This window comes from Poecilia mexicana, unplaced genomic scaffold (genome assembly GCF_051168715.1).
Source record: "Poecilia mexicana isolate PSO_F unplaced genomic scaffold, ASM5116871v1 scaffold_14, whole genome shotgun sequence".
Lineage (NCBI taxonomy): Eukaryota > Metazoa > Chordata > Actinopteri > Cyprinodontiformes > Poeciliidae > Poecilia > Poecilia mexicana.
In genome coordinates, this window is record NW_028263383.1 from 1,207,039 (window position 1) to 1,221,737 (window position 14,699).

Sequence of the window (14,699 nt, forward strand, 5' to 3'; positions counted from 1 at the left end):
AGTGAAACATCTTCACATCCAGTCCATGAAAATCCTAACGTGAAATAATCGTGGTCATACTTCCATATTTAAATTTACGTCTCCTTACCCAACGTAGCTTTAGCTACTAAACATCTATCAGTTTTGTCTCTGCCATAAGCTTTGTGAAGTTGGCTAAATGTTCACAGTAACTTTTTCTAGGTTTTTTTTTTTTCCTCCTGTCACGCCCTACAGTTTGAAAAGCCCCGGCGTAGCCCGTGATATCACTTTCATACTAGCACCATTTGTTATCTTTCCACATAGGCTGTGTCAAATTGTCCTTCTTGACAAAGAGTGCGATGATCCAGAATCAGAAATGCTTCGATGCATGACGTTTTTGTAAACTGTGGCTAAAAACTTAGAAACTGTACTCTAAATGTAAACAAAGAAAGAAAAACACAGAGAATAAGAAAGTTAGGGGGGATAACTGTTACAGTAAAAGAAAACCTGCCTTGAATAACACAGGCATGGCATATTTTAAGGCCTGGAGGCTAATTGCTAAGTGAAAATCTTAGGGGAAGTGGATTTATACTGACGTATGTAGCTTCTAATAGCTAGAAAAAGGTGATTTATGTTTGATTACCACATATTTAATTTACAAGAAGCGTCTTCTGTTGAGATGAGGGAATCCCAGTTCATTTAAGCTGGTCAAAGCAATCAATATAAACTACAACACCCACAAATATTTAACACTGGATGTTTTAAATCATTTTGTTGTCGCAAAACTCCTTTTTAAGCCCAAACTTGCACAGCCTGATGCCATTAATGCTGTGCTTCTATGAAGAGCTTTGTTTTATCACCTACAGTTACAAACAGAGCTATGCTAAAACGCACCCTGGCTCATCCATTGAAATTTTCTCTTTTTTTGTATTCATAACAACAGTCGTTCCACCATTACCCATTTTCCATTGTGCAGCGTTTGACACGGGCTCAAGCCACAGCTTCAAACTGCTCAGAAACTATTTAGATGTTTGTCTGGCATTTTCTTCCGCTGCTTGAAGCAAAATCAATTTAGACTTCCTTACACCAGTGCCACATGTTTAGAGTAAAATAGCAGTTTTACTAGCATGAAATTCTTTTACACTACCAACCACTGAGAGTAAGCTTTTGGCACATGCCTCACAGTCTGGGATTTATTTTCAAGCTTAACAGTGTTTCCTTTTTATTTTAGAGCAGCAGGACATCTTCATCTTTATTGGGCAAGTGTGGATTTATTTTGTGGACATTTTATTGTATTTTTATTGAATCTTCCTTGGCCTGCTCCCCTCTGATGTTGCCACAGCAGATTACCTGCCATTGCCTTACCTTACCAGTGTTTATTGATCTCTGTTTTCACTGAAAAGCACCTCAATAAATGTAAATTAAACCCGCTTTATGGATCAATTATGATCAATTGATTGATTCTGGAACACAGAAGCAGCTCCTTTGTCTTCCCAGCTTCACCAGTGAAACAGCAAGTCTTTTACAGCAGCACAGCGATCATTCATCTACATCATGATGCTGTAAATAAGCACAAGTGAATCTGATTATGGGATTTAGCTTCAGGGGAAAAACATTTTAGTAATGACGTAAATTGTTATGGCAGTGGACACAGCAATGTAAGTTGTGCCGAATTGTTACTATTAGTAATAATAATAATTATTATTATTATAATTATAATAACGTTAATCATAATAATAATCTGAATATTTTAAATGTACAGTGCAGAACATGCAAACAGTGTAAAGTCGGATCTTTGTTAAAACTGGAAAAAAAAAAAACTCGTTAAATATATTCTTATATTTAGAGAGTTTCTTATCGTACCAGAGATGTGAAGGAAATGTTTGCCTTGAGCAAAACATCCAAATAAAGCTGGTGGCAGGTCATAAAAATGTGATGCGCACATGAAAGCGTGATGTAAAACTGCAGGCAGGGAGCATAATCGTAGATAATAGGACGCTTGTTTTGGGTTGTCTCGTGGAAACGCGTTTCAGAGTGTTAATTAATTACAGCGTAGCCTACGCTTATTAGTCTGCAAATTATGAATCATTCTGCGCCCTTGTTGGTCGTTCAATGAAAGAAAGTAACATATTTAGACCGTTTTCCTGCTGCTGACTTTAATCAAAGCGTATCCGAGTAACTCCGACTCTCACTTTAGGAGGAGTTTGCGACTCCTGTTGCTCTGTGAGACTTTTACCAAAACGCCTAGCACAAAGAGAGATCGGGCCGAGCTGCAGATAAACCGTTCCCGGGGACCAGCTGGGGGATTTTCTGTCGTGCAAAGTCCAGTCTCGTGGCCAAGCGAACTCTTTCTGGGAAATGAGCCAAACCAGCCGACAGTTATCTTGCAGCTCCGTTTGGTCCGGGGTTAAGAAAATAAAGGCAGGCGACGCGGTGAGAGCTCTCGGCATGGCGCAAAAAACTGAGGAAAATCCAGTCGGTTTCACGAAAAGCTGCGCAGGAAACGGCAGGTTTGATGAATCCGATAATAATGCCAGGAGCTGCGGGTCTGGGTGCGTTAATCCGCCAGCCCGTGACATGGAGGCGCGCTGCTGTCAGACAGCTGCTGCTCCTCAGGAGGAGTTGTTAAACGCTGACACCAGATCCTTTTCTGCGTGCGCCACAATCTCAGAGACAGCCAGAGAGCTGTGCAGAGCAGTGTCCGTTTCTTTGGGTCTCACCATGGAGTCCAGTGACATGAGCGACGTGGACGCCGCACTCCCCCCATGTGCGGCAAATGACCAAATCAGCGGAGAGTATTTTTTCGGGGTGGACGCCGCGGCTGTGAGCTGCCCCGATGCCCAGACCCAGATTACTTACAGGTGTCCCGACCGGGAAGAGCGACCTGTGCACGGCCAGAAGCCAGCCGTGAAGATGTATAAAAGTTCAGAGACGCCTGCGCATTTTCATCACCTCGCCTCCAGCCGGACGTCTGTGAACGCGCAAAACTTTACACCGTGCGAGGCTGAGGACACGGATCACCTAAACGCAGCCCGCACCGTTTCATGCCCTTACGCCCCAGACCACTTAGCCCAGTTCGCACACACTTCGACGGCGGCGGCGGCCAACGAGAGGCCATGCAGGGCGGCTTACAACCCTCAGGAAGGAGTGCGGGATTTCGTGGACGCCCCGGAGAGCGACTCCGGCGGATACCAGCCGGACCAGTACAGCGTCAAAATCAAGTCCGAGGGAAACGATGGTTGGGGGTCCTTCTGGGGCGGCGGGTACACCTTCAATAAAAGGTACAACACGCAGTTCTGGGGGTCCAGGCAGTGCATGAACGCACACGAGTCTGGACCGAACGCGGCGTTCATATGTAATCCATACGAGGGGAGCGTGGTGCGCCCGGAGCAGTGGTATCCCGGCGGTATGCTGAGGACCCCCTATCCCAACTCCGGAGACATGAAGAGCCAAGTCGGTGAATGGCTGGATGTAGTCTACAACGATACCAGGTAATTCAATTATTATTATTATTATTATTATTATTATTATTATTATTATTATTATTATTATTATTATTATTATTATAGGGTAACTAAATAACTGGTTTTGTAAAAATTCTACTTTTTTACACTTTCTAAGTTGTGTGTAAATATATTTATATATATATACATTTGAAAAATGAAGTGGACTAGCTTTTTTTTCTTTCTTTCTTTCTTTTTTTTTTTTTTAGTTCGCGCTTTGTGGTTAATCAGATCACCAAAAGTGATCCTGTTCATCCTGAATCCAATTAAGGATCACGCAGTCTGAGCTTGCTTGTCGATCTGTCAGGATGTAGAAAGAAGTACAAACTTTTTCTAGACGTACGCATAAAAGCAAGCAGCAAAACAAAAAACGACAATCTAGAGATTTTGAGTTCACTCTGACTTTACGGGGAACACAAAAAAGCAAAAAAAAAAAAAAAAAAAAAAAAGTGCTATTCTTCAAGTCTCCAAATAATCACAGCGACTTTATTGGTCTGTCCTGTTATTCACGGCATATAGGACAATTAAAATAATTCCTGTGCTAATTGATAAAACGTCTGGTTAAGTCAGTTTTCAATATAAACGCCAGAGAAATAAATAAATAAAAATTACGAGAGTCAAGAGTGTTTGAGTAATTCCTTATTTTATGTGATTCCCAAGCTCTACCATTTGGTTGCAATCAATCATATGTGCCCTTTAAAACCATGTACCCTAATCAACTTCACTGGTGTTTCTGACTGACATTAAATGGCCACAAAAGAAAAAAAAACTTCGAAAGCATCAAACCTATAATGAGATAAAAACATGTGTTTCATCTTAGCTAGCATCCTGTTTATTCCTTGTAGACAGCTGTTGTAGTTGCATTCCTACTACACGTGTCTTTTTTTCATTAGAAACCAAATCATGTCCAAGTTTCTGAGAGGATTTTACAGCTCTCACTCAACTCACACAAATTAATTAGAAAACGTTGACCAGACAGACATTCAAGCTCATTATATCAGATACATATTTGAGTCACATGAATGTGTCTTGAATTAAATTTATGAACAGAGTTAAAATCAGTCAGCATGGGATGAATGCTACTTTGTAATGAAAAAAAAGAAAAACCCAAAAAACAAAAAAAACAAAACAAACAACAACAAAAAACAACGAAAACAGTTTTATTACCCAGGCGGTCTGTTTTAAGATTTTTGGACCAAACAAATAGCTGATGGTGAAGTCTCATAACTCTCTTGCTTAGGTAAAAACCATTAGAATCCTGCATGCTGGTCGGCCAGAAGCCCACGCAAACAGCATTCGCTCAAGCAGTAGAATAGAATAGCTTTGAAGCAAAAAGAATCAGCAAAAAAAAATTGCTTTCCATAATATCATGAAGCTGTATTCTTTTAAACATCACAAAACCAGTAATTTGACTCAATGCTTGGCGTTGTCGATGATGAAGGATGTGCTATGAAGGCAAATAATTTTAATGCCCCGTTCTAATTTGCATGTGTGCTTAACTTACTCCATTTTTTTTTTTCTTGTAACAAAGTATTCGTATTTTCTTGCTCGAATGACTGAAAGGAAAAATCTGTAGCTAATATGTTGTATGTATTGGATTTGTTTTGCTTAGATAGAAATTCTTTGAAGATTTGCACTCAAACTTGCATCTCTATGTTCTTTTATGACTTAGTTTGGTTTATAACGCCGAATGGACCTGGTGTGGGGATGTTGATTGACTCTAGAGTCATATATTACACAGCCGAGGGCTTTTCTCCAACTGTCTGAGTTCACTGAAGGTAATGACTCAGTGTGTGCACTCTCAGACTCCGTTTTTTCTCAGAAACCATGCATGTAGGTGCAACATGTTTTTGTAATTTGCCTTTTAATGTTTTGACTGTAGAGGGCGACAAGAAACATGCAACTGATCTCCCCACTCACTGGACGTTTTTTGTACTTTTTTTTTTTTTTTTTTTTTACAGTTTCCTTTTTAGACAACAAGGTCATCCTAGTTCACCAGACGGTACTATGGTCTAGCGGTCTTATCCAGAAACCTGTTTACTGCAACACAGCTATTTCATGTGGTTAAACATTCAAATGAACAAGAAAATTCAGCAGACACCCTTAACTATTAATTAACATGTGCAGCAAAGATCTGCTGCTCATCTGTATAAAAGCTGCTCCCATCTGAACCTTTCCTCGCAGCAAATTGCTAAGAAGCACACACATCGCGTCGTTTAAAACAAAAAGTTTCGTTTTAAATGAAAATGCCAAATCAAAGCAAGTCAAGTTTATTTGCGCAGGACATTTTAGCAACAAGGGAGCTCCGAGTGCTTTACGACATAAAAACAAAATGCATTAGCCAATTATGAAACGAGCAAAACAAAAAAACATCACATTTTGTGAAAAATGCTCTCGTCAAAATCGTCAAGTGTGTCGATCAACATTCTGCTTGTTCTGAATCAGAGGCAACTCTAAACCATGGGGTTCAGCCTTCATTTTAAATAACTCACCTTCTCAGCAGTTTTCTCAGATTTGTTCCAGATTCGTCTCGTCGTGAGTTTCTTAGTATCTTTTGCAGCACGATAACGTGCATCACGTGGTCTCGTTTGCTGATGGAATCATGACAGCAGAACCCATGCTAAAGTTAATAAGCATGTCCCATAAATTTAACTTGGAATCAAGTTGAGAATTCAGAGAGGTGCGAACAAAATAAGAGCGTGACTGCCAGGCCGCAATAAGTAAAAGTGCATGAGAAATATTAATGCTTTTGCAAGGCATGCGGCCTAATGGTGGTCACTACAACAAATCATGGTAGCTGGTCAATGCAGAACAGCAGACCACGTCTCTGACACTTGGACGGAAACAAATGGCCTGAAATGGAAAGTGTCAGCTGGGCACCTGGAGATGAGCAGCATAAATATTTGACAGGTAGCTGAGATGATTTTTGTCTCACATTGATGCTGAAAATGCACAATGTGGCAACATTTACCATCACAGCTTTATATATGCTATAGTTTTATTCTTCTAAAATAGTAAAAACCCAAATGATTTAATGATTCATTTATTTATTCTTTAAAAAGATAATTATTGTTTTCTGATTTTTATTAATCGATTCTCCAGGAGTCTGAATTCCAAGTGGAAACGTTGAAAGTTTTTTTTTTTTTTTTCCACTTACCTCAAAATCCAATATGGCTGCCATGTTTGAGACATGGCAATAGCTACAATAATAAACTGCGCTAATTTATACTTCTGACAGTTTGTTTCTCCAGATTAAATCTTTTTGATAGATACTTTTGTTTGCACTTGCTTTATATGTATCTGTTTGTGAGCATATTCAAATAAATAGCATGCAAAGAAACACGCTGCTGTTAGCTCGTATTGCTAATAACGTCTAACTTGTGACTGAGCACAATTTTTAGCAAATTTACAAAGGTTTAAATTGTTCTTTTACCAAGTGCATGCAATGTACGAACCCTTTCTTTCCCCCACTGCGATCCATTTTACTGCTCTTTCTCAAACCTCTGTCCTTATAGATTTTACAGGACCAGGCACTCACCTCCAGCAATCTGTTTCTGTAACCCAAAACTGAGCAGACTCTTTCTCCTTCTTGCCATTTGTTGTCGTGGGTCGGAGCCAACCAATAAGGCTCTCTATGGGGAGGGGTGAGGAATTAAAACGCAGAAAAACAGAGGTCAGAAATCTTCAGTGAAATGCATCTGCAAATGCACTCTGCCTATGGTTGTCTGGATTGAAGTCTATTTGCTGGCACAATTACAAGGCTCTTAAATCTGCTAAAGCAGAATCTGCAAGAAGAGAGGACCTAAGCGAACAGGTTTAACCCAGGCTGGCAGGATGTTGAGGTTTTTGAGGAGAAAGATGCAGAAAGGACAGAATTTTGTGTAAGAGTCATTAGGTCTAAATGCAGAAAGTTTTGAGAGAGAGAGAGAGAGAGAGAGAGAGAGAGAGAGCGCATGGCAGGCTTGCAAGCAAGCAGGATGTTTTTAAGTTTGTGAGAAAAGCTGAAAGTTTGTTTTTGTCAAGTAGAAAGTATTGTACTCTTGGGTCACAAAAGTATTATTTTTTTTTAATTATAAAAGCAAAAGTTATTGTAAAGGTTTTTTTTCACCAGCTCAAAACTACAATATGCAATATATTAACAAAAAAGCAGTCTGATTTTTGTAGAAAATTGATCTTTAATCCAAAGTAAACATAAAACGTCTCTGGTTTATTTGCATATCTAAAAGAAAATCAAACAATTTAAAAATGCTAGTTTTATTAATTCTTTTTCTTATTTCTTACCAGTATTTGGGTCACTGTTTTGCTATATTTTGAAAAGTTAAACAAAAAGTAGCACAAAAGTATAAATGTCACTGGTTATTAGTGGTCCTATTTAAAATGATAATATAATTGTCTAATCTCCACTGTTGGCATTAGGATGATTGTAATTTATAACCGTTTTGAGGTATTAGTCTTAAAAAGCACCCATCTTTCCCTCAGTCAGGGCTTACACACATTTCTTTCAGTTTTGAATTGCAGTCTGGAGCCGAACAAAATCATTCCGGGGGGCGCAAATGGTCCCTGGGTGGCGCTTTGGACACTCCTGCCTTATAGTGGAAATAAGAACTTCTGCTGTTAATTTCAAAATTTCTATTCTTTATCCATACACACATGTAGCTCCACACAAATCCCACTGGTTCTCCAACTTGCAGCGGGAACATGGTACAGACCCGAGGGCTAAGGAGCCATTTCACTTTAAACCTGTTTTTCTTCTGCTATTCTTCCTTTAGCTTCTCTTTTGAAATTAATTAAGTTGGTAAGCATTGTATTTATCTTACTTTGAGTATTACCAGAGGTAAACCAAATACCTCCAGAAGCTGTGGCCGTACTTGGGTAACATGCATGAGAACCATGGCAAATCAGTATGCCAAACAAGCATAAATAACATGGAGGTGGTCATAAACATCATGCTGTGATGCATAAACCAAAAGGAATCTGTGCATGGATTTAGGCCGACTTTCAGTCTTCGGAATCGGTTTAATGTATTTAACGGAGGAAAACTTCAAAGGGGCTTCGTAGAGCTGAGCCACTTTCCTTCCTGAATCGTTCCCAAACTACCCCTGCATGCGTGTAAATCTCGAAACTGTCTCAAATACTCCCTCCTTACTTTAAAGTCAGCATTATTAGATTCTGCTGAATGCCGGTGGTTTTCTTTCATACATAAATATACCTATATATACTTGTAAACATTAAGAACATTAAGACAACTCCTGTGTTTGTGAGAGAATTCCTGCTTTTTTATTAAAAGTTGGAAACATGACTGATTAGTCATGGCAGCTTCCTGTTTACAAACAACAAAACACCATGTGGTTTGCGTCATCCTGGATCATCCCATTCCAGAGTCTTTAAGCTTTCATCCTCTGGCTGGGATGTGCGCGTCGTCAATAAAAAGGCCAATTTACAAGCCTGAGAAGTCTTCAAAAACAGCAAAATCCCCCTCTCGACATAATGAGAGCGAATTTACTCCGTAAAAATGGTTGCTAAATGACCAGTACGCCTTTCGACATTTCCTGCGAATCGGGACGCTTCATCCTTGTCACCTTTAAACCGAACCTTCGTATCTATCTAGCACGTCACTGAGGAAACATTGTGTCTGAGGCTCCTTTGTTATCTCTTCTCTCAAGGCTGCAGCCGGCCCAACTTAATCCACATCTCATCCCACAGCCACAGCGCGGGCGCTCCGTGCTTTTTCCACACCATGCTCTGTTCAAATCTATATAAGTTGCACCTTGTTTGTGGTTAGACATTGGGAATTATATTAGGTGTTTTGTGGTGCTCAGCTTTAGGCCTAATTTGTCCGCAGTGGGTGATACTTTCACAAGAAAAAAAGGATTCAAACCGAACATGGAGTTTTAATACAAGAAAAGGGGAAAAAAAATGATTCCACTTACAATAAAAAAAAAATCCGCAAAAGAAGTAAAATCATGTGTTTGCTTGCTTGAAGGTCACCATCCGAGGTACACACGTTTGTTTCATCTCATGTTTGACTGCAGGTTTGAGGCTGGCAGAGAGCACATGTTCCCCATGGAGTTCTTCTTCCCTCCTCAGAGAACGTGCCTGATTTGCTCAGATGAGGCATCTGGCTGCCATTACGGTGCGCTCACATGTGGCAGCTGCAAGGTTTTCTTTAAAAGAGCTGCAGAAGGTAAATTAGAAGTTCCAACTTGGATTTACAGTTTGGTGCCGGCACTTGAAAAGCCCTCCACGTATTTATTGCTTGAGTTTCTTTCTGTTTTTGACAATGGAAGCACTTAGTAGTTAAATGAGATTTCTTTTTTTCTTTTTCATTGGATCATGTTTCAGTGGCTCAACTAACCCATGGTTTGCCTTTGTATCAAATAGGTAAGCAGAAATACTTGTGTGCAAGCAAAAACGACTGCACCATTGACAAGCTAAGAAGAAAGAACTGCCCCTCTTGTCGGCTGAAGAAGTGCTTTGAAGCTGGGATGACTCTTGGAGGTAGGGCAGATTGTTTTAAGATGTCTTTTCATTAATATGATTACATAACCAACTAGTGAATAAGTAGGAATGTAGCCTGTATACATTGCCATGCAAAATTATTCACTCCTCTTGGATACATTTCAGTACATTCCAGGCACAAACAGCTGAGGTTTTTGGGGGGGACTTTCGAATGAAGGAGTAGAGTGTTTCTATGAAATGGAATGAAAGTGATTCATGGTTTTCACAATATGTAAATAACAAAAATCTCAAAAGGGCGGCGCACATAGTTTAGCCCCCTGGAGAATCAACAGGTTGTAGAACCGCGTCTCGCTGCAGTTTCCACAGTCAGACTGGACGGAGACTCTCTGAATATCAATTTCCACAGATTCTTTGCAGTAGATTCCCAGTTGGATTAAGGGTCAACAGTTTGACTTTTGGGCCTACATAAATATTAGTAGGTTTTCAGCTGTGGTCTACAACACGTTTAGAGTGTTTCATAACCTAACCCTGCTTCAAATCTCTTTGCACTTTGCATAAACGTTTATCAACGCATACATTAAGTGTTAAAGTTTACAGAGATTTACTTAGTAGTGAAAACATGCTGTGCACACTTCACCTAAGATATACGTCAAACTAATTATGTGCACACACACTTGTACACAGACACACACAGACCTGTAGACTAAAAAGCTGCGCTTATCAGGTCCCTTCATGCCACTTCATTCACCGTCAGCCAATCTCTGCTGGATGCTAGCTCTGCTTTAGCATTGGGAAGTTTTTATAAAGTGTTCCCAAAAAAACTTGCTGATGATAAACAAAGACCAGCTGGTTGAAAAGGGATGTCCGAAGTGTACACTCCCCTGTTTAAAATGCCAAGATTTTGTGGTTTTTGCACATGTCTGACATTTATCTTGTACAGTTCAAGTGAAACACAGAGATAATCCATCATAAAGAAGAATGTAAAAACAGGAAAAAAGCTGCTGCATCTTGGTTGCACTTTCAGTTTTCAGTCTTCTTTGGCGCACAGCTTGAATTGCTTGGAAGAAAATCGGTGCAACATCAATAAAAGTTTAACTGTTTTTGTCTTGTCAGGATACTCCTGGCATTTACTCATTTGCATCCCTTAGAGAGAGTCATAGTTTGCAGAAAGATCACAGACGATTAAATACATGTAATTGTACAAAGGTCTTAGTCAGGATTAAGGTACAGAAAATTATATCCATACCATCCAACTTGGTAAAGACAGTAATCATTGATTACATAAAATCTAAAACAGTGACATTAGAAAAACGGGATATTTCTTTAAAAATGGTAACTATTCTGGATTTTACGAATTAGTGACTTGAAATCACTTGACACCAGATGTCCCTAAAATCTGACAGGTTTGGAGAACCTTTATAGTGTGCAACTGAATCCAAAAATGTTTCAGCCCAATATAAGTTATGATGTCTTTTTTTTTTCTTCCTCGAAGCAGATGTATTTGTTTTCCAGTTGAAATGTACTGAATAAATGTCACATCATAATTTGAAAATCTTTTTGAATTATTCCTCATGGTCTCATGTTTTCTGTCACAAAAGCATGCCGTTTTTACAGGAGAACTATTGTATGTCAGAAATCAGAGGCGGTCCGAGCCTGGTGCTCTTGGCAAACAACCCCACTGGCCCACATCCCAAAACTTAAACTTATGTTTTTCACATTGAGAGTAAAGTTTTTCTTGTTTGTTTTTTTTAACCAAAAGCTGACTGAAATATGATCTCATCTGGTATTATATGCACCTGTCCATGTCAGAGTCCATAGAATCAGTGTGTCCAAATGAAGTTGATTTCTGGTTTTCTCCTTGTTCATCTAATAGTTGCTTTTCGCTCTAAGACTAACCAATACTCACTGATTATTTTAACCCACAGTCTTAGCATCACGCTCAGGAGGAACACGGCAAATGTAACGGTCGGCCGGTGAGCGTGATGGGGGTTGTCACCATCAGTTTTCAAAACCGCCCAAAGCAGTCCCTCATAAAAGCGCACATGGGGTCAGTGTGACCCGGCTGGACCACGCACACTGTAAAACAGTTGTGGGGTCTAAATTACCCCATCTGTTAAGACCACAGGTCTTAAGAAATGTTTTTTGCTAGTATCATTTGAGAAATTTTTGGAACTGATTGGTTGGCTCCGAGTTTGTTTCAGGTTTGAGCTATCGCTGTACATTCATTGCTACACTGACCCTGCTCTTATTATACCTATTCTGACACCCTCACCCATTACCAAACACTCTAGCACACGTGTTTCTGCTCTTAAACTGTCCTGATTTGTATTGATTGTGTTGGTGGCATAAAATTCCACCAACTACTTTATGTACAGCCGAAAACAAACATTTTTACACACTATATAAAAATGCACAAACTTTTTTTTCCCCTCACCGTCTGAATATTTCCTGTTTTATCTTGGTAAATATCATCAAAATTATTCCAGTTTGCGTTTTTTTTTGCTTTTTTTTTTTTTTACATTCAGAAGTTCACATTTGGTAAAATTGCCTTTCAGACTGCAAGGCGTGAGTCGAGCATTTTGGGCATCCCTCTCAAAGGCTCAAGTTTTGCCTTGCTCACACCAAGATCAGGACATGATGATGGACTCTTAAGACATTGGCTTTGTTCTCCTTAAATGAGTTTGTAACTAATTTGCTGTGATGCGTAAAGTCATTGTTACTTTGGAAGACCCATTTGTGCTCAAGTTTTAACTTCTTGGCTGATGTCCTGACCAGTTGTTTCTGTATTTCCTTGTAATGTTCTTTTCTGTATTTATGAAATCCAGCAATCCCTGCAAAACATAACACATGGTGCTGCCACACTGTGCTTTACAGTTGGGATGGTGAACTCAACCTTGCAAGAGTCCCCCTTTTAAAGCTGGAAATACGAGATGAAAAATAATGGTCATTTTACCCAAGCTCTTCAGTCTCAGTTTCATCATAACACAGGACCGGCACCAAAGGTTATGGCTTTTGTTCCCAAGACCATTTGCAAGATATAATCAGCTTTTTGTGTTGCTTTTGGAGTGATGGCTTCCTCCTCTTTGAGTGACTTTTCATTCCATGTCAGACCAAGATTTGTGTCACTAGTTTTAGTGACACAATTACACTATCTTACCAGCTTTTTCCAGTATCTTCACAAGGTGTTTTGCTTTTGTTCTGGTGGCAATACACACACACTTTTTGCACCAAAATACATTCATCCCTGGGGAACAAAACATGCCTTCTTCCAACAGTTTGATGGCTGGGTTATTTGTTTGACAATCCACAATAATTTTCCTTAATTTTTCCATCATGCCGCACAAGAAATAAATATGTTCCAATAAAATAAATCAACAGGTTAGCACAAATATTTTTAATTAACACGTTGAAGCTTACAGAGTCAGTAGATGATGGATCTGGGATATAAAAAACTGTTTAAAGGCAAACAATTTATAGCGTATGCAAACATATAAAATTAAAAAAAAAAAGAAAAAGAAAAAGCATTTTTACATTTACTAAATAGAAATTAATTCTGATCATTTTAACTGACCAACAACAAATTAAGCTTAGGCTGATGAAAAGAATTATATATAAAAAAGATGATTTCTTGTTTTTTTTCTTGCTAGTTAGAGGTTTAAAGGGGGAAGGGCATTATGGAAATTAACTTTTTTGAGGTTGATATCATGTATTTATGTTATTCCCTCATCAAAAACATACCTACAGTTTAACACTCTAGATATTTCATGCACAATGACAGAATGCATAATTCTTTCATGCATGTTTGAGAAATCTTTTAATCTTCCATGACAACTGTTTGGGGTGCCTGAGCGCTTACTTTCATACAGTGTTGTCTATTTTAACAAAGCTCCACCTTGGAGCTGCAGTCTCCAAGCTGAGCCTCCACCTCACAGAGCACTGATCTCCTTGGCTCCTCCCCTTGGCTCCTCCAGACTAGTGGCAGCAGCAATTAGCAAACACCTGAAAACTTGAGTCTTCTGAGATTATCATACAAACTACTTCTCAGTCCAACGTTCTTAAGAACGGTTGAAAATGGCATAATGGAAAGACACTGATGTGATCACATGCTCAAACAAAGTAGGAGCTTCTTAAAGAGACAGAGGCCCAATTTCCAGCTGTCAAATTATGAAGTCAAATTTTTTTTCCTGTTATGTTTGATATATACAACACTTTTATGACTACTGAAGATTACATAGTTATTTGATTATGGTTAAAAAAAAAAATACTTTGTGTCTGGTAAATACATAACATCGTCCTGTTAAATAATCAAAAATGCAACAATAGAATAAATCTACCATATTCACAATAATAAAAATAACTTCTAATTGATTTAAATACAAATTTCTAAAAACAACAAAAATAAACAAAATCACAGCCATGCTGGGAACCATACAGCTTTAAAGGCTTGGTGAATATAAAGCATGCCCATTTCTCTATTCGTAAATACACACAGCTCATGCTAAAAATCTACAGAGCCTTCACCACCTTACCAACTGTGCACACATTATAAATATAAATTTCTAAAAAGTGCTGTGAGGACTTTAGCAGAGGCTGCGCAGTAGTTTCTAAATGAACAAAGGCCACTACAAAAAAAGTGAAGTCCTAAAAGTGAAACTATTAGTGGTTTTCCAAGACCAAGTACTTTATTCTCTGCACTGCACATCACCACTGGTTCTCTTCAATTGGAGCATCATCACAATAGGGGATGTTACTGATAATCAAGCCCCTGGCTGAGCTGCC

At 39.0% G+C, this 14,699-nt stretch overlaps 1 protein-coding gene across 1 annotated transcript in view; it reads left to right on the top strand.

The window, feature by feature from the left end:
• The first annotated feature begins 1,929 nt into the window (after nucleotides 1-1,929).
• The window catches only part of LOC106903221 (androgen receptor-like), a 39,903-nt gene continuing 27,133 nt past the window's right edge, over nucleotides 1,930-14,699 (top strand). Inside the window, exons 1-3 of the mRNA XM_014966861.2 lie at nucleotides 1,930-3,449; nucleotides 9,494-9,645; nucleotides 9,843-9,959. Of these exons, the coding sequence (XP_014822347.1) occupies nucleotides 2,317-3,449; nucleotides 9,494-9,645; nucleotides 9,843-9,959 (1,402 nt within the window). The 5' untranslated portion in view covers nucleotides 1,930-2,316. The remainder of the gene's footprint in view (nucleotides 3,450-9,493; nucleotides 9,646-9,842; nucleotides 9,960-14,699) is intronic.